A 21,379-nucleotide genomic window follows, 5' to 3' on the forward strand; every position below is an offset into this window, starting at 1 on the left:
CCTCTCCCAATTGTCATAGCCTCTCTCACTATCTCATCCCCCCTTCGCTACTAACTTCCTTCATCTCTACTCTCTCTCTCGCTCTTCCCCTTAATCTCTTCTAATCCTTATCTCCAAGCATGAGTTCATTAATCCAATGGAATTGTAATGGTTTATTTCTATGGGTCCCCTCTCACACTGGCATAAATGGCAACGAACTAGCGGACAAGGCAGCCAAACCCATCAACAATGCAACAGGCACTTGGTGAAGAGAACACTAAAAACATATATAATTTTTTCAAAAACATAGACTTAGTAAAATTAATTTAGAAAAATTACTAATAATTAAATAATTAAATGTATATATATCCCACAAAATCCCTATATTGTTAAACGTAATGTATCCCCATAGTTGTAAGACCAATATTCACTTAATATTTTTTTTGTAATTTTCACAGGCTAATAACCTCAGGAGTTGAAGCCTTATTTAAATAAAAAAAAAAATAATAATAAAAATAATAATTTATTATTATTATTATTTATTTTTTTATTTCGGGCAGTGAGTCCAATATAATTTACAAAAATAATAATAACAATAACAATTTTTAAGTTTAATAATGAATTAATGACAGTAATATTTGTAACCAGCTTAATTAGATGATAAAAATAAATTCTGTATATGTGGAAACAGTATTAGCATTGATTATAAATACTAGGTAGTATTTATAATCAATGGTATTAGTAATCTCAATATAAATGCATAGTAAAATATCCATAGAAATACCTATACGTTGACGGTTGACAGAATGATTTATTATTTAATTCAAATTGTACAATCCCATTACAGAAGTATTATTCATATAATCATATTATGTGATGTATACTCAACATCTACTATAGATCAGATAATGCTCTTCACGGATAGCTGATTATTTTATCCCCGAAAAAGTTTAATGTGTCTGACAAATTATGTGTACTAGAATAAAAATACGAAAAGAAGTAAGGAAGTTAGGAGTTAAAAGTTTAGAACAGTGGCGGATAGGTCAATTTTTTGTTACCGGGAACCGAATGAAAGGACCCTGAAAAATTTACTATTTGCTTCGCTCGCAGTTTATTTATAAAATTAGTGTACCTACATTCTTACTCTCAGGACTCATAGTATTTTATTTAAATATAAAAGCTACATATGCATATACAAATAAATTTACCCATAACTTATAAGTACCAATTATTATTTATCATATTTTCTACACATGTTAAATATATATTTTAACTATTCATACTTTATTATCCATTTCTCCGATATTCTTGCTGTTATGACGATGGACCAATATTTGACAACATTGAAATTAATTAGTAAGTAAACAATTCCCATATTGAAAATTGTATGATAAGAAAAAATTAAGTATACAAACATTCGTATACATTCTAGAAAAATATAATACGGTGATTTCGTGTTCCGGTACAATAATCCAGATTCCATAAAAACACTCGCCATTTTCTGAATTGTACATACAAATAAGCGTCTGCAAGAAACTTCTTGTTTAATTGAAAACGAATACTTTTTATTATTATTTTTTGAAACTATCGGAGAATCAGAACGTCGATTTGGCAAAAAAGTACGACTAACAATTAGAGCGAGACACAACTTGAGTAAAATATGACAGTTGAGTTTAATATTCATGAAATAATTAATATAATAGTAATAAGTATTCAGCTATATTTATTTTTGAGTGCGTACTTAGGTAAATAATATACCAAGCTACCTAGTACTTACCTAGTAATGTTATAATAATTACATACTAGATTATAACATATTGTGCTATATTTCGTATCGGCAAAAAAGTATGACTTTTGCAACATTGCGCAACAATTGGAGCGAGTCGTGACTTGAGTAAAATATGACAGTTGAGTTTATTATTCATGTATAATTAAATATTAATATGTAGAATATGTAGAATAGAATATCCATGATAAAAATTAAACATTAATACTAAATATATTATAGTTGATAATTGGAATATTAAAAATGTTATTATTATTTATAACATTGATAAATGACCTATAACCTAAACGTACATTTTGAATTTTGATGGCTACATTCAAATATAACGAAAATTCATTAGCCCAACTATTTTAGAAGCAGTTATGAAAAGATTTAGCGTTTCCATAAAAACACTCATCATTTTCTGAATTGTACATACAAATAAGCGCCTACAAGAAACTTCTTGTTTAATTGAAAACAAATGCTTATTTATTATTCTTTTATTAAAATTATCGGATATTCGGAACGTCGATTTGGAAAAAAAAATATTAACATATTGTGCTATATTTCAAAAAAGTATGACCTTTTGCACCATCGTGCAAAATTGGAGTGAGTCGTGACTTGAGTAAAATAGTAAATCAGTTGAGTTTATTATTCATGTATAATAAAATATGAATAATAACAATATGTAGAATATGTAGAATCAAATATCCATACTCAAAATTAAATATTAATACTTTATTAGATTAGATAAATATAGTTGATAATAATTGGGATATCCAAAATGTTATTATTATTTATTAATTGATAAATTACCTATATGAAGTTGAATGTAAAGTTGAATATTAAGTGTTTGCGACGATGCATCCTATATGAATCATGGATACGATTCACAAATTAAATTTCTTAATAAAATATAGCAAATTTGTAGTTAAATAATGAAGATTGAAAATACAATAATCTAATTATTGTACATTTTATGTACCGGTAGACATGCATACTGTATTTTTAAAATCATTTTTAACGATATCAACAGACGTTTTATTAGATAATATTCCCTACGGACCGCATTACCGACATCTATATCAGCAAATATGTATATATAAAAAAACAATACTAATTTATACTATTTCTATTATAATCTGCAAGTGGCAATCAATGACAACCATTTACCATAAATGTCTTTTATAAAATATTTAAAAAAATAAACATCATTGTAAAAGCAATATGTTCCCGAAATAATATTAAGGTATCAACAAAAAATGAGTGATATCCTAACAAAAACACTCCTAAGTATAAAAAAAAAAAGGCTCTAAAAGTTGTGTTATCATTATATAAGTAGCTATATAAGTCTTTGAACTATAGGTATCATGTTAAAATAATCTGCTAAAAAATTGAAATGAGCCTGGCGATTTAAGATAGGCAAAAATTTAAAAATACTATAGCATAAATGCATAATGAGTACATAATAATATAGCCTACTATCAATGAAATAGTTATTTACTACTTAGTGTATTACTAATCGAGCGTTTTAAAGTCACCAAGTTAAGTTAAATTATTTAGCAGATGATTTTAACATAAATGATACCCATAGTTCTAAGACTTAACTACCTATTTATTATTTTTTAGATGGATTATGGCCGAGTTTTTTTGTAGGTTGTTTATACACTAAAACAAAAAATATTTTGCTAATAATATACCGATCCGAAGAGCTAAGAAACGTTTTTCGTGTGAAACGATTTATCATTGATTCAACTTTGCCACATCCGATTCAACACTGCAATTACCTACGTTCTACACTCGATGGTTTCGATATGCGCACTCGAAACCAGCAACTATTACTTATAGTTAATACTCAATACTGCAGTAGAGCGAATCCTTCGGTTTTCTTATAATTATATTTTCAACCTGTCAGGGATACCTTAAAAACTAATAAATAATGCGACGAATAATATCTTAAAATGTGTATAGTTTTTTCGTGGGACTTGCCGGAGAGATTAGAGGACTTATAACAAGAGCATGAAAATACAAATTATTATTGCCAGTGCGTATATAATAATATTTACAATAATATTATACACTAATTAACTATTTGTGATCATATTAAATAACAATTTAGTCTTCTAGTGTAGCAGCAGCAGGTATGCCGTTTCCTGGCAGCGGCTTGAGCTTTAGGGCGACAACGTAAATGTCGCTAGGCAGTGGTCCCTGCACTCATCGAACGCTTCTCCGCATGATATTTCAGGCGGTGGTAGAGGAGCAGAGGACTTGAAGTAATCTATGCCGATGGATATGCCGTTGGACACGTAGCAAACGAAAGCTAAGGATCCGCAACCGCTGTAGCATACGGCAGAAATGAAGATACTGGTTGGGGTGACGGGTGACATTATCAGCAGCATGACGAACAAGGCCGGTAACACGTTTTTCCGCGCCGACATTATGATATGATTCGTTATTAAAATTGGTAATATATTAACGTATACACGGTTACACGAATATTATACCTAATATAATATTATGGTATTATTGTACGCGATGGACGTTTGTGCAGGATAGGTACTGCAGTGCGCCGTCGTATTATTGTGTATAAGCTGAAAATCAGATAACAAAACAAAACGGCAATATTACCAAAAGTGTATATTATCAATATTATATTGTATTATAATTGGTACTTTATTATACCTATACATCCATGCAGAGACTATACAAACATTACGAATTAAAAATCGGGCAAAGAAAAGTATTTGGAACAACTCTGTGAAAAAAAGTTCAATAGTGTCGTCAGAATTGGAACATAAAAAAGGCCTGTTCTTTTGTATACTTGTATGTTGTATAAGAATTATAGAAGAAGATATTATATATTACCTCCCTACCTATAATTTTTAACTTAAAATTTTATAAAATGGTTTTTATTACACACACAATCATTGTTATTGCAATTTGCTGGTATGACTTCATTGTCGAGAAAAATTACTAGGTAGTTATTATTATAACGAATATAATGTCGATGATCGCGCGAGGGTCTTTAAACTATATTTAATCAATATAATTGATTATAATGTAATATTAATTATTGGTTATTTCGAAATAATTGTTTTCTTTATACCTCTATTATAATTTATAACTTTATCAAGTTGTATAGCTTTTTTAGTTGTACAATAAAATATAATGTGTGTTACATATGTTACGTAACTTTGTATAGGTACGTACTCACGATTGTGTATTCGTAAACTATTGACTGTATATAATATTATAATATAATATAATATCACTTATTAGTTATTAGTAATCATATTATGAATTATTTTAACGACACAACAACCTATTATAATCACAGATATTGAAATATGGCGTATTAGTCGCATGAATCACACAATATTTATTATTGCACGCATGGAATAGTAATAATATGCGTGATCTATGAATAGTATTGTAAAAATTTGTCTGGTACATGTTTTATACTTTAGCTGAATATCTCAATGGGTAATCCTGATAGAATATCTAGAGAGGCTGACATGGTATACCTATGTAAACCTCAACCATGGTCATTATGGTCGTTTTCTCCACTCACGAATTATGATGAAGATATGCGAGATTATGATCGACGACAACTGTAAATTGTGCAAAACCATTGAAACGTTTTTATTTTTATTAATACAAGTCCGATCTAATTAAATGTCTGCCTGTGACAAGTGACAACCACTTCATTACCAAGACATGATCCAATATTATTTTTATATAAATAACTACATTAAGTACTCAACTAGAAACATATTATATGAGTGAAACGCAAGTTATAACTTATTATTAATTCTTACATGTATTATAATTGATAGTATGTGTACAAAGGGATATTGAACTAAGCTGTTTTTGAACTCGGAACTTTATTTAATATAGCAATAAAATAAGTAAATAATATTCACCGTTCATTTATTCTTCAAATACATAAAATTAAATTTGAATCTTAGACTGTTAGAATTTATATAAGGAGTTTAAATTTCTTAATTTAAAATGTATTTATCATTAAAATGTTATTTTACATATGTTAAAAGTAGATGTTAATTTATTTATTTATTCACTACATGGATATAATTCACAACATTTCAGTAATTTTAATATTTTTATAGTTTACTAATAAATCGGAAAAAAATAGTAAAATACATGTATCTTTGTTGAAAATTACATATTAATTTAAACAAATTTAAAAATAAGAAATATTTATTATATTATAGAAAAAGTTAAACATTTATAATATATTTTAGTGTAGGTATAGGTAGTGTAATGTATAATATATTAATGTCTATTATTTATATTACCTTTATAATTTTTCATGTTTCAGAAAATAATATAATGAGTACTATAATCTATTATAACCTCTGTATTTGAACTCACCAACTCCAAACACAAGCTACACTATTGATATATCTATTTCGATATCAAGTATCTTATTATTTGTACATAAGTTTATTGTGAAATATTATTTGATGAATAAATATATTATTATTATAATAATACGACATATTAAAATTAAGAATTTTACATAAGTATCAATGTATATCTAATATCTAATATAGCTAATATCTATATACAAGCAATGTTTGTGTGTGTGTAAGTGATTAACAGCTAAGTCTATCGCACTCATATAGTTCTAAAATTTAGTATACTCAGACATACAGGCAATCCTTTGCCCGAGGATGGCATAGGTATTGTTGAAATTTTTTGAAATTTTGAGTTTTAAAAAGTCTCTCGAAAAATGTAATTGTTTTTGGTTTTTTTTATGATTGCTAATGGTCACATAATGGTCAAATAAAATCGTTATTCAAAGGTCTAAAACGAATGAAATTATGCAAATCCACAGTTTTTGACAGATTTTCCCAAAATGTTCGTCAATAGATTCAGAAAGATACGTAGTGTAAAAGCTCATAGGCTACGTACTTTTTATTACCTATACTTATTTTTTGCTTATTTAAACACATAAATGTTGAATATACTTGGCTCACGAAAAACTATCATTGTTATATTTGTGTATTGTTGCCATTGGACATTGGTGAAAATAACCCAAAAAACTGTGTTAAAAATCTTTGCAGTTTACATATTTTAACGGAGTTTAAGATAAGGTAAATCCACGGACATTCAATTTGTCACGGGCAATACCATAGCAGGATCAGCAAGTAAACTTAACATAAATAAATTTAAACCTAAAAATTGTTTTACAAAGTAAATATATACTTCAAATAGACCAAGAAATAAATTAAGAAGGCTATAATAATTTTTTTAAAGAAAATCAATTCTTTTACTCACTTATATATTTTGATGAAATTACTTTTGATTTTATCCAGAGGTCGGCAATGAATGATAATATGATATCGATTGAAATGTTTTGAGCTAATATTTTATTATGTAATGTTACGCCGTTGCATATAGTTATTATTATAATATGATAATATACAGTCACTGATTTAGTAGGAGGGGATTAACACAATAAATCGTATTTTATCTTAATATCATGTCCATTGTCCATGTATTAATTACAAATAATTAATAAGTTATAATTTATAACTTATTAATATTCTATAGTTATAACTTATAATCTATAACATCATTAAACCAATTATTAATTATTAAAAATCACCGTATATACATGACATTTTCACTGAATGTTTATATTAACATTTTTTATATATATCGTATAATTTTCAAAATAATTTGACTCGTGTTGTGCTATTTATAGACATTACATTTTCGATTTTTATTAGTTTTTTTTTAAATTAATGACTTTAATGCAACTTAAGTGTTGTTAACATACTGCAGCTATAGTGTTCACAAGTACCTATGCATTTGAGTAATAGACGAAAACAAGCTATAATAATTATCGTTAGCTATTTATCAGCCTATGCCCTATAGTATTATATATTACCTATGCACAATAGCGGATTCGACTCGTCTTCTAGGGACAATATCTTTTTAGTCCAAAAATTTTACTTTTAACTATTTACCCACTTAGGCATTTACAGAGGGAAAAACATGTATCCAATAGTAATATGTGTAAGCCGTGATTATAACATATAAACACTCCGAACTTCTATACAGACTTTTGAAAGAAATCCATTATTTATAGGAAGTATTTGAAAATTTTATGAAATTTAAAAAAATGAAATATTTCAGTATTTTAATAAGTTTTGTTTTATTTTTAAATAAGTTTTGTATTTACATATAAGTATAATTGTCATTAACTACCTTCATAATTGTATGGTACCTATATGTATACCTAACCTTTGGTATTATACATTTAAAATGGTATACAATATTTTTATGTTTAAATGATACAAGTAGGTAAACAATCTTATACATGTATATTGTATACCTACTGAATTTTTACATTAGAATTTAGAACACTGACATTAGTACAGCATTATAAACTTATCAATATTTATCATATTATATATTCTACTAATTACTATACATATCTAAATGTCTTATGTATATAATTATAAATATGAATGTGGTATGCAGGCATGCAACAAAGTGTTAATAAGACTATAGTTTTGTTTAATATATTTAAATATCTCATAAGTTATAACATTTAGATAAGAATTACGATAGTAAAGTTGGACAACGTGTTAAATATTATAAATATTATTAAGTTACAATAATAGTACGATCATTGAATCGTCGTCGACGATAAGCCATTTCCTGGGAAAATAACCAAGTTTTGCTATAAATAGTCGAAAACAAGACCAAATATAGTAATATAGTAATATGTCAATTGTCAACCGTAGCACTCGTATTCCGTTAATGTCAATTATTAATTATTATACATAGAACTCTTGGAATATATAAATATATAATTAATAATTAATAAATAACCATCATTAATAGTTGAGTTAAAAAATTTCAATGTTTCACGTTTTTGTGAAATATTTCATACTTCAAACACTATGTTTAGGTAATTTATGATGTCTAGGGAGGCCATGTCCACTATGCCCCCTTCCCCTAAACGGCGCGCCTGTCTATGCACATAATACTGTACCTTCCTATATGAGGTAATATACAGGAAAACCTCGATAACTCGAATCGGTTGAAGGCGAAAAAAAATTCAAGTTATAGAAAAAATTGTGTGTGCTTATTGAAATGCAGGGGTGAAGATATTCCATCGAGTTATTGAAAATTCGACTTATAGACGTTCGAGTTATCGAGGTTTCACTGAAATTATGTTGATAGATAGATACTTTAATATTATTATACTATGTACATATGTGATTTATTTTTATTATATTTATATTTTATAATAAATATTCATTATTGTATATTTATATTATTATTTTATTTTAGTCAAGTATATATAGGTTACTAAAGAGTAAAGATGTACTAAACTACTAAATATAATAAATATATATGTTGAACATTTTAAATTGAAATGACCAAAAACTGTTATTTAGCATAATAAATTGGTCTATCAACCCTCAAAATGACCGAGTGCAGCAGTTAGTATGTAAATAGGTAATTATTTAAGTAAAATAAATTTACATCGCATGTATAAAATTTCTTAAAAACGATTGAAACCAGCACGATTGCCCGAAAATAACCATATATTCTAACAACATTTATTCAACGAAGCGGCAAACTATAGGCTCGTTGTACATTTTCATATCTCTACATGTATAATATAGTCATTTTAATCCAGGTATGAATATATAATTAATATATATATTATATTCTTTTAAAAATATAATTATAATATTATATACAGGATGTCCCGCGAGGATTCACCCATTAAGATATCTCATGAGATAATAGATTTATCATAAATCTGTTTTTTTATTAGACTCACAAAGACCTCGGACTAGGTATATTTTATTTTTAACTCAATTCAATTTTTTGGTAAAAAACTAAAAAAGTTAAAAAAATTAATTTTTAATTTTTAAATTTTTGAAACAATTGAAGAATTTTATAGTTTCATTTTCTAAAAAATCTAGTTTAAAGGTAAAACAGAAAAAAACCGGTTTTTGTCCTGGTGGTGAGTCCCAGTCTACGGCTAATGGGTATTTCCTCCCGGGACACCCTATATATATCTTATATACTTAATATATGTATATTGTACAATGTTCATACATATTAATATAATATATACATAATACAAAGGAGGTATAATATATTAAATACATTTTAAAATCGTTCAAATTGTTCACTATAAATAGTTGTCACCTACTCACCTAGATATATATTTTTGATTGTGTGATATGATCAGTTTTTACGTGACATTTGGATGATCCGGGCAAACTTGAAACTATCTAGTTTTTTGTAGATTCAAGTTTAAAGATATTTTTAAAAATTCAATAGGATGGCTGGGGGTTTTATACTTCTATAGGTATTATGCATGACTACCATGTTATGTTTAATCTGTTTTCGCTCGGAATCGATTATTGCTAGGTCTTGGATAGGTATAAATATAGTTAACTATTTAATAACCTAACCTATAACCTGAACTAATTATTTGCAAATTATAACATAAAATATGAAAAATGGTTAGCCTGTTAATCCATGTATTTTATTTAAGAACAAATCTACCCACACAGTTAAGATAAAGTAAAATAATTTTTAATTTTTTTAACATTTTTAACTGGCCAGTTTATTTCAATTGTTATTAACCATATTTGATTTCAATTGAAAGTCGTTTTCTGGTGAAATTGTATGTAAAGACAAAAGATTTAATATGTCATCCTCTTAATTTAGTTTTCTCCTTCATGCTGTTAATTTTCAATATTGATTTTGCTATCGATTTAATGCCTGTGAATATTTCTTTCCCTGTTGTCACAATCTTCTCAGCTGGCAATAGAAAACCGTACATTCCTTTGTCTGGAAGTTCTATCGTATAGCTGTATTTTATGCCGGCTTTCCCTTTGGCCCAGTCGTCTGAACATCCTAGAACAAATAATGTACCTATACTCAGTTGTTCAATATACATTTACCTATACAAGTTATAAAATATAACATATATTATACGACAGACTAATTGCTTACCTACCTATTTATTCATTACTGCCCATATTCATTTTCACAAAAATATTGCCATCATTGTTACAGACATGGTGATTAAACATTAGAGGTTAGGCTATGTACTAGTGCGTATGTATCATATAATTATATTACGTAGATATTTATAATTTTTTTTCTCTATGAATAATAATTATCAGTTGATTATTTTCTTTTATTAATATATCTACAGATTTTTCCAATGTTTTTTTTATGGAATACATGACTATAAAATAACAAAATAGGTATTGCTCCTGTATTAATTATATACAGAGTCATCCACCAAGCATGCTCACCCCCCCCCCCCCCCCACCCATTTTAACTTTAATAATGTAATTATTCAAATTATTGAGATTTTTTGTCCTATACTTAAGAAGTGTCCTGTGGTAATAGTACAATTAATACAAGCTTCTATTTTTCATATGAGATCCTCTCTTCTTTTACAGTAAATTGTTTAGTGAATAATTATTTTAATGTTATATAATCTTATTTGAATTTTAAAAATCCGAACAAGTATTTTCTCAATTATTAAAATGATTATACTTAGGATAATAGTCCTTAAAAATTATTATACAGTCATTTATACAATTTATAAAGATTAATAGATTAATTACTAACATTTAAAATCACCATAGCCCCCATATCTTACAAACCCATTACCATGGACCTATTATTCTCAGCAAGTACACAAAGTTAAATACCTAAAAACTAATTGTTTGAATTTTTATTTCGATGTCATAATTTTTTTTAAAAATTATCCACTAAGTAATTTACAGTAGAAAGGGAAGGTTCTTATTATACAGATTCTAAAAATTAAATTTAAATAACTGCATTTTTGAAGAAAAAATACTTGGTGAATCACCCTATACATAATATGTTTCCGAAAAAGATGATAATTTAGGAATTGTCGTGATTACCTAGGCAATTTCGGATATTTCTTAGTCTATCAACATTTCCGTATTATATTAACATCTTTATCGGTTATCGGTCTGATTGTGGAATATAGTATGGTCAGAGTTTTATATTATCGTTATTCGTTTTTATTGCTTATAAGTTATAACTCATAATGAAATTGTATTGACAAATGTAAAATTATCGTAGTATATGTATCGTTATGGACACTTCCCGTATGAGACAGTACAGTATACTGTTTGTGCAATGTAATGGTAAATAGCGAAGTGTTAATAATTGTGTTTAATAATCTCTGTTTCAAAATGGATTCATATGAAATGCGCTTAAAATTGGTCAATCACCCAACGTTATTATTAATTAAAAATAAACGTAATGACGATAACTTTTTTTGCAATAATGATGATATTGTATACAAATCGAAGAAATAAAACAATCCAAAATCACGCTGGAAAAAAAGTGTACGAAATTATAGATTAAACTCTCATATTTGTTTTAAGATGTAATTTCTTTATTCGTGGCCATTAACACGACAATTGTATGAATGTTATTACCTCATCTGCCCGAGTACCCAATGGTACCATTTTCAACTAAATATAACCGTTTATAAACAAAAAAGAATTTTTCGTGAACCTCAAAATCGTTATGTGAGCCCCTCTTTAAATGCGAATTTTGAAAAATTCTTTCGTAGTGCATTCTTACTTGATGGTGCGAAGGTATCATGCAAATATCAAGTCTTTAGCCATCATAGCAGTGGATCCAGAGGGGGCAGGGGCCTACTTACTTACAGAAATATTTTAAAATGTGTAATGTATTTATGGCTTAGAAGTAATTTTTTTAGGATGCCCCCCCCCCCCCTAAAATTAAACCCTGGATCCGCCACTGTATCATAGTTTAGGTTCTACGTTAATCAGCCAGGACACGTTGGATTATATTATATAAAGATTATGTACCTGATGTAGTGTAAAGCAGTGATGGAGTTGTACCGAGTTGATAATGTGAACCATGTACTTTTTGAATTGCTTCAGTTGCTTGTCTCGCTAAGTACATCATGTCATCATAATCATCCGCAAGCTTTTTTGTGTGACTCCAAGGTACCAGCCACATTTGTGAGTAAGAATGCAGAGTTAAATATACCTGAAATCATTTATTATTAAGGAACATTTGACTCGAATAGTGCTGTAATTTCTCATATTATGTTTATAATTTTGTAAAAACTAAAACAATTGGAAACTGAAAATTTCCGTACACAGTTCAAAACAAATCAAAATATTTTAAACATTTTGGAAATTTTTTCGTTTTTCAAATGTTAATGCGAATATAAACAACCAGTGACAATTTCATGCATATATGTCAATTGTCATTTGTTTTAGAGTTACACCAAAAACCAAAATCGATTTTATCGAAAACCATTGCTCCGCTCAGAATCTAAAAGTAAACTTGTGAAACATAATATATTTTGTTCAAAAATTACTTGTATTCTATCCCTGTGGTCTAATATAAAATCAGATACTGCTCTAGTTTCTGGTTCCGAAAAAGCATGTGATCCAGCAAACGTGTCAGAACACGGGTCTTGACTAGCGCCAACTCCAGCCCAGTGCCAATCCCAGTTTCTGTTTAAATCAACACCTTCACAACCATATGACATATCCCACAGAGTTCTAAAAAAATATGTATTTTTAACTTAATGTTTCAAAAATGTGCATTTATTATTACTTACCTTCCCGATTTTGTGGCTGCAGTCCTCCTAGATTTTCTCCATAGACGATCGACCGTATGGCTATACTCGTAACCATCTGCGTTTATCATTGGTAGAATATACCAATCGACCTCCGAAATCAATGTTCTGTAAGATTTATTTTCTACTAATTGCCTTAAAATGAATAATGCTACAGCTGGCGATATCCATTCCCTGGCATGAATTCCTATCACCGAAAAAATCAATTAACGTTGTATATAATCCAAGTATAAATTATCAAAAACAAAACTATAATAGCTAAAGTTTTTGATTTTCATTTAATTTTAAAAATATACTAATAGTTACATTATACATTATACACTAAATGTTTGTTTAATGAAAAACGAACACGTTTAAATTTTGATTCAAAATATTTCATTTTTATAATTATTTCCTAAATATTTTCTTTAATTCAACGAACATATTTTGTTTAATAATTTATAACTATATAGGTACGTCAAATCCTACTATTTAAATAGATTTTAATTGCTGCAAATTTGTTGTTTTAAGTCCTTACTCTTTTCAGTCTTGATTTTATTTTAAATCGTTTTTTAAACTGAGAAGTGCGAATTATATAAACGTTTTTTTTAGTTAAATTTATTGTACACGGATATGGTATTAGTAAATCCAGCATATGAAACCATACCTATCGGAAATAATCAGTTTTTTTAAAAAATGGTTAAGTTATATAACTTATGAAAATCAGACACAATTCAAAACCAGTATCACGAGTGTGTAATACTATGTAATATCAAAATCAAACTAGAGGAATAGCTGTACATGATATGTGTTTAAAAATAGCTTAGAACTAAAAAATTAAAACAATATATATTATATATATATAATATATTCTTTAATCCATTTTACCTGCATCAATCCAAATTGCAGGCTTGACAACGTTTTCCCTAGTTTGTCCACTAGATATTTTTACTACTTTTAGTGGTCGGCCTTCCACAGTTTTTCCGATAGGCATCAATTCTACCAAATGAGGATAGTTTTCCGACAAATACATTAAGTAGTCAAGAATATCTGAAAATATTCAGAAATATTCAAATATTCACCAATGTCATAATTAATATTAAAATATATTAATATATTATTCAGTAGCTCTTTGATATAAAATATGTTGAATTTTAAATCAACTTTATTAATTATTGATAGTTACCAGTTTAGGAATAACTTACCTGCTTAAAAAAATTATTTTGTTTGTATAATATAAATATATAATCATCGTAAAAATAAATAAAAATTGTTAACTTAGTCACGTTACTACCTTCAGAAAAAAAATTATAAAATGGTATTATCAGTATTATTATTTTTCATATTGACAATAAATACAGAATAACACAATTTTTTCTACATGTAGGTTGCTCATTCTTAGGTATTAATTATTATTTATTTCTATATGCTTAGATTTTAATTGTTTGATGTCCATTTTACCTTGATAACGATGATATCTAGTCCAAGTCATTACATGACCTTTTGTTGCTTTTAATTCTGATTTCTGATTAATGGACGGTGATTTAGGATTTTGTTTATGAATGCTTCTCTAATAATCATTAAACAATTTATTAAACCATGCCAATCGCTTTTTTAAATAAGTATATAAATTTTACATTTGTAATTAAGTTGTATACATACTTCTAGATCGGAACTGAGTACAATGAAGTTGATTTCTCTTTGTGTTAGAAATCGTTTAACGTCTCTAGCTACACTAGGTGGTAATACGAGATCTGCTGTTTTATTCAACCGTATAGGCATCCAAACTTGCACTCCTGGTTCTTCGGACATTGCTTCTATATCAAGTACTTCGTCCTCGTCAGACGGTAACACTCTGATAATTTGAAATTTCTTGTACGATACACGACTGGGTGTTTGTTTCTTGTTTGATACACCACCTATGATATAACAAGAATTACATTTTGTGAATTCTTATGATTAAACAAGTTATAAAAGTTCACTATCCGACCGTGCTAAAAAACGTATTTTATAATACAACGCAATCAACTATAATTCCATGTAAAAATTTCAAGAATTCGGTAACCTTTATATTTTTGTACCAATGTTTTAAATATTGAAAAAAAAAAGTAGACTCCAGAAAAAAATGTATTGATATTATATAAATATTTTTAAGATGGGCATACATTTTAATGTATATGGGATTCTATTTATTAACCATTTATGTTCATATTTATTGACTAAACGAATTAATTTACCTACCTAGTACCTAGGTACCTAGCCACCTATAGGCTATTAGTATTAAGGGTGCCGGTGCCAGTTCTTCAATTTTTCCACAATTCTATAAAATTTGAAAATTAAATTTTAGATTTTAGTTGCCACTTTAATTATAAGACTTTTCCACTAATCTACTACCTGATACCTATTTAGGGAGGGTTGATAGGGCATATTATATCGAAAAAAATGACTACGGGAATAACTCTTAAGCTAGCTTTGTAGAATTGTCGGATTTTGATGACTATTTTTTTATCTGAAAGAAGAAGATTTCCTACAGCCCGCATCGATCTTTGATTTTGTATTTTATTTCAAATAACTGTGTTAAAAAAATGCTTTTTATCTTGTATTTTTTTAGGCATATTATAAAGCTTAAGAATAAAATATTGAAAAACAGAGATCGATGCGGACTGTAGAATATTTCCCTCTAGCAGTTAAAAAAAAAAAAATTATGAAATTTGGTTGATTCTACAAGGCAGTATCGTTATTCCCACAGAGTGTATTTTTGAGGACAAAATGGCATCGGCACCGGGCGCCTTAAATATTGTGTCTTAGTCAATTAGTTCAGAGATTCTTGGATTTGCGAAATAATGCCACCTAATTCAAAAGGGACGAAATATAAACGCCAACATCACTTATTACTACCTTGATATTAAAAATTTACATTAACACTAATATTATTTGAAATTTAAATAGTTAGGTATTATGTTATGGCAATAACACTTACCTATTACCTTTATAAGTGTACATTGTGTTATAAATAAAGACCAGATTTAATTGCATTAAAAATATGTCAAAATTGCAGTGTAAATATGTTAAAATTGCAATGAAAATTATATTTTTTTTGGTGTTAATTAAATCATAAAATATCCTATAAAATATTATACAATTGTTAATTACTTAGGTACTTAATTAACATGATGGATATTAACAAATTACAGAATTATAAAAAAGTATTTAAAAATTAAAATATATTTTTATTCTAAATTAAAATGTATAATTATATACATTTCTAAACTGTGTTATTGAAAACTGTATCGTATGTTTATATAATGAAAAATTTCATTAAACGTCTACACATATTCTCAGTGTACATTTAAAATAATTTTAAACATTTTGCGTTATATTATCTAAATTAACATTTTGATTTCCTGCCAATATGAAGTTAAATTAATTAATCCAATTCGTGTACATATTCGATCAGATTTATTTTGATTTATCTGATATAAATAAAAAGTTGCAATATCCGATCTTTAGTTATAACTTATAAGTTATAAGCATATTATCATCATTGCCTATTTTTACGTATTAGTAAAGTTGACCATACTATTGTTTTAAACAATCTTATTTGAATGATATAAAGGATAACTTTTGTGCTCATAAGAACATGTTACTGTTTTTATTGCCAATAGTTTAAATTTATTGGTAGGTATCTTAAGTCTTAATTTACCATTTAGCTATTGAAGACCATCAACAATATGCATATCGAATTAATGGGTCAATAAAAATAATTTAGTATTGAGTACAATTGTTATTCATAAAAAATAACAATCTATTACGCTTAAACTTCGAAACTAATTTGAAGTGCTAATTTCATAAAATTAAACAAGTATAGAACTCATATTATATAATAATATTATAAGTAGGTACGCAGTATAATATATTATTCTACTTTTATTTATTTATATTATAAAATATTCTGTAAGGTATAGGCATCATGAGACAAGAATGAAGACCATAAAATATTCATAATGCTTTTCATATTATCATGTTATTCGTTATTACTTATTACAATATAGTTTAGTTTATACAAACAATATGTATACGATGACAGTCTCGGTTTATTATAAATTAAATTGAATAAACATTATTATAGGTACCTTGTTTTATACATTTTTTATATGCCAATTGATTTTAGCAGAAACTCTTAGTAGATTTTGCTCATATTTTTTAATACTAAAATTATTATTTTTTTTCATTTAGTATCCGCAGAAGACTTTAGTAGTGACTGGTGGTTGACATAAAAAAAAATGAATTTATCCTCATAAAAATTACTTTTATACTATTGAAATATTTAAATTAATGCATACATAATATGTAGATGCATTATAAAGATTATAGATATTTAATTTACCGGTTCATAGATTACCTAAAATGTTTAGTATCATTCGCTATCATCAGAAATCATTTAATAATAATAATATATAAAATGTGTTATTTTTGTATTAACTTTAAAGTATTGAAGTGGCAGCGTTTAAAAATTGACAATAATATGTGTTATACTGTTATTATGTTTACAATTATTTTTTACGGATTGTACAAGATTCATACTTGCGATACTGTTATAAACTATAAATATTAAACAAATTAACTTTTTTTTTACATTTTTTTCTATACGCCCTAACTGTATCTACGGTTATTGACGTTTCTAAAAATAGATACATTAAAGGTACATTGTATTAAAGTATTATACAAATTAATTCAAACAATATAACTGTCGAAAGTTACTATGTTAAATTATTGTATTAGAATAAACTTCTGTGAATATTTTTTTATAAGAACTCGAATGTATTTTACAGTTATTAAAATTAAAATTGTTATAGGTAATTATTATTATTATATAAAAAAAATACCAATTAATTAGTATAGTAGTAATAATATAATGGTAATATATAAATCGTTAACTCTATTTTAATTATACTTTCTTCAAGTATAGAACATTCAAGTTACGTCTTCTAACTAACGAATGGACAAATCGACGTAATTGTTGATATTATAATATATAGTTACTAATGATTGATGAGTGAACGTTCAAAATTTAACAAATTGAAAATAGATTGATACAAATACATTATGCTGGCTACAGTACTACCTTATTGGTATTCGTGTTAGTATTAAGAATAATGGTATACGTATAGTTTTCTACAACTATTATCGGTCACACACAGATATTATTCTGTGTTGGGTTTGATTCGTAAGTTTCAATTTCAAATTTATAATTGAATTTAAAAAAATAGAATCCTAATAATATACTGTTATTTAAGGTCTGTAGTATTTTAAAGACAACGTCCGCGGCTTTATTCTTCGAAATGATAGTAAAAACGAAAGTTGCGTGTAAAATATTGAATCAAAATTAAATAAAAAGTTACAAAAAAATATATATAGTATTCTGTTATAGTAGATGTACCTAAGTGTACACATTGGGGGACCAGGCTCGGGACTGTCACTGGTCCTAATTTCTTCAAAGAACATGACGACTTGGGGCTGGGAGAGGGTGTGTAAAAGAGGGTAATAGAAAAATAAAAATTAATAGTTCAAATTAGACATGATACAGAAATCAGGTATTGAACACTCGTCTTGCTTCGACGCAAAATAGTGGTGTGCTGTGATGTTAAATTTGTAACCAACGATAAGCCATTATTATGTACTTACATGCACTACGAGTACAAGAAACTTTTTTCATCACTCAATTTCCTCGGTTTTGTCTTAAATTATTTTCGAAATTGTTATATGAAATTTTATATTTTATTGCTCAACTAGTACCAAATAATACAAACAATTTCATGAAGTACTAAAAATATACATGAACGTTAGTATCGCAGTTAGCCAGTAATCAGTATAGTTATTTACTTTTACGGAGATAAAAATCTGGGAACAGTTCTCTAAACAACCTCTACCACCCCCAATAGGGCCGATTTAATTGGAGGCAATATAGGAAATTCAAACTAAAATTTTAATTCCTTCCACCATTTTTTTAATTTTTAATATTATATCACCATTGCGTTAAATGTTTTATCATTTTTTCCCCATCAACTATGTTTTATAATAAAATCAAAGAAGCTGGCAAATATAATAAATAAACAAAAGTAATTTGTTAGAGAAACACATTTGAAATAATGTAGGATCATATTTTCATTTTTTTTACAAATATTAAAATTCAAATTGCATCCTTTAATTTATACATGTTAACCTATCATTTAAAATTATAGATTATCTAACTAAAACACGACAATTATAGAAAATCTATATTATCATTTAAATTAAATAGAATATAATTTGTATATACCTATTTTATGTTATTGAAAATTACATTTTCAAACGGGACGAAAGGGTCCTCTAGACATTTAGTATTTGTCTGTATTTTAGTTATTCCAAAGTGCATACTGCATATTATGGTCGTGCGCCTGTGCATATAAATTACCTTAACCAGATCCGCGGTTATAGTTCACCCCCCGGTCACCTACAACCATTACTTACCCGTGATCGGTGCTATGACGATGTCGAAAATGTATTCCAGGTAACCGGCCACGGTGTTGTACAGTTGGAGAGCTTTGAACGGGAAAACGCTGCCGCCACCGCCATCGTCGTCATCGTCATCTTCGGCCGTATCGGTGGCGGATGCGGCCGCGGCAGGCGGAGTATCGGCAGTCGGCGAGGCGGCCACCGAAACGACGACGATGACGGCCACTACCGCGAGCCACTGCAGCGGCGACAACTTCATTTCGTCACACTTAACAATATTGTTACAATATTTAATACGCGACCGTATAATATTTATCACTATCAAAAAGTACTGTTATTACTATTAAACGTTATATTATCGTCTTGGACAATTATTTTATATCGCAAAAATCGGTTATTATAATAATATTATATCGGACGGTCAGGATTTTATTTCCTGTCTGGATGCCACAAAAATAAGTCGACCGCGACTGTAGCCTATAAAGTGACGCGTGTATGGCTCGCTAGCTGCCGCCGCCGTCCAAATCCGCTGCACCAACGTCCGACGTCGTCATAGTATTTTATATTATTATACGATATTACTATATAATAGTACCTTACGCTCCTATATTATAGGCACAATATTATATTCCGTGTAGAAAATAATATTATATTATTATAATATTCCAGGTAGACAATAATAATATTATAATCGTGGCGCCTGTGGCGGACGCTCGTGCGGTGCGTCGCGCGCTGAGAGTCGATGTGAACTGACAGCACCGTCGGCCGGCACCGGTGCGATGGCAGTTGTATAGTCGTCACGGGCGATTCATCGCGGGTATCAATATTGTATATTTTAATCACTATGCCGTTTAAATATTATTAATATTAGAAGGCATATGTAGGTATACTAGTAGAGTCGCATCTGATTTTCTTTCTCGTCGTGGACGACCCGGGTTGTAATTTATTCGATTACTCGTGTAATGCACAGCCACATGTGGTTAGGTAATTTATACCTATCGGCTATCCTAGATGCACTCCGACTACTACTGAACTAGTATAATATGATTATTATGATAGTTATATAGTTATACGAATACAGTGCACTGAGATGATGATTTCTGAAGGAACCAGAATCCGGTCGAAAATCGTATGTGGAACCGGGTGTGATCATGATTTTCCTCCAAAAATGAGATAGGTACTATCATTTTTCTCCACTGTAAATTTCCCTCCAAAAAAAAGAAAAAACCGGTAGGTACTTTCCATTTTCCTTTCCTCATTTTTCTTGGACTATAATCATATTATTTATTTTCCTCCACATATTAAAATTACATATTCGTTTTTTTAAAATATAACAATTTGTATAATATTTCTATTGGGTATGTATGAAATGTTGACACAAATTACTTGATCTATATTCTTATATTTCTTATAAACACTCCTAATATTAACAATATGAAGATAATTAAAGTTTTGATGAAAATATGTATATTATATTTTAT

General features: G+C 28.0%; 1 protein-coding gene and 1 long non-coding RNA gene across 2 annotated transcripts; both read right to left on the minus strand.

Moving 5' to 3' along the window:
• Positions 1 to 3,770: 3,770 nt before the first annotated feature.
• Positions 3,771 to 7,232, minus strand: LOC132948711 (uncharacterized). Its single transcript, XR_009665039.1, has 2 exons — positions 7,046 to 7,232; positions 3,771 to 4,335 (listed from the first exon to the last, which is right to left on the minus strand). It is a non-coding gene; the product is annotated as an uncharacterized LOC132948711 (long non-coding RNA).
• Positions 7,233 to 9,177: 1,945 nt separating this feature from the next.
• Positions 9,178 to 20,635, minus strand: LOC132948582 (carboxypeptidase B-like). Its single transcript, XM_061019110.1, has 8 exons — positions 19,914 to 20,635; positions 15,066 to 15,322; positions 14,865 to 14,973; positions 14,292 to 14,453; positions 13,407 to 13,611; positions 13,161 to 13,347; positions 12,640 to 12,823; positions 9,178 to 10,666 (listed from the first exon to the last, which is right to left on the minus strand). The coding sequence occupies exons 1-8, from the start codon at positions 20,155 to 20,157 to the stop codon at positions 10,461 to 10,463; spliced, it is 1,554 nt and encodes a 517-aa protein (XP_060875093.1). The 5' UTR covers positions 20,158 to 20,635; the 3' UTR covers positions 9,178 to 10,460.
• Between the last annotated feature and the right edge of the window lie 744 nt (positions 20,636 to 21,379).

This window comes from Metopolophium dirhodum, chromosome 7 (genome assembly GCF_019925205.1).
Source record: "Metopolophium dirhodum isolate CAU chromosome 7, ASM1992520v1, whole genome shotgun sequence".
Lineage (NCBI taxonomy): Eukaryota > Metazoa > Arthropoda > Insecta > Hemiptera > Aphididae > Metopolophium > Metopolophium dirhodum.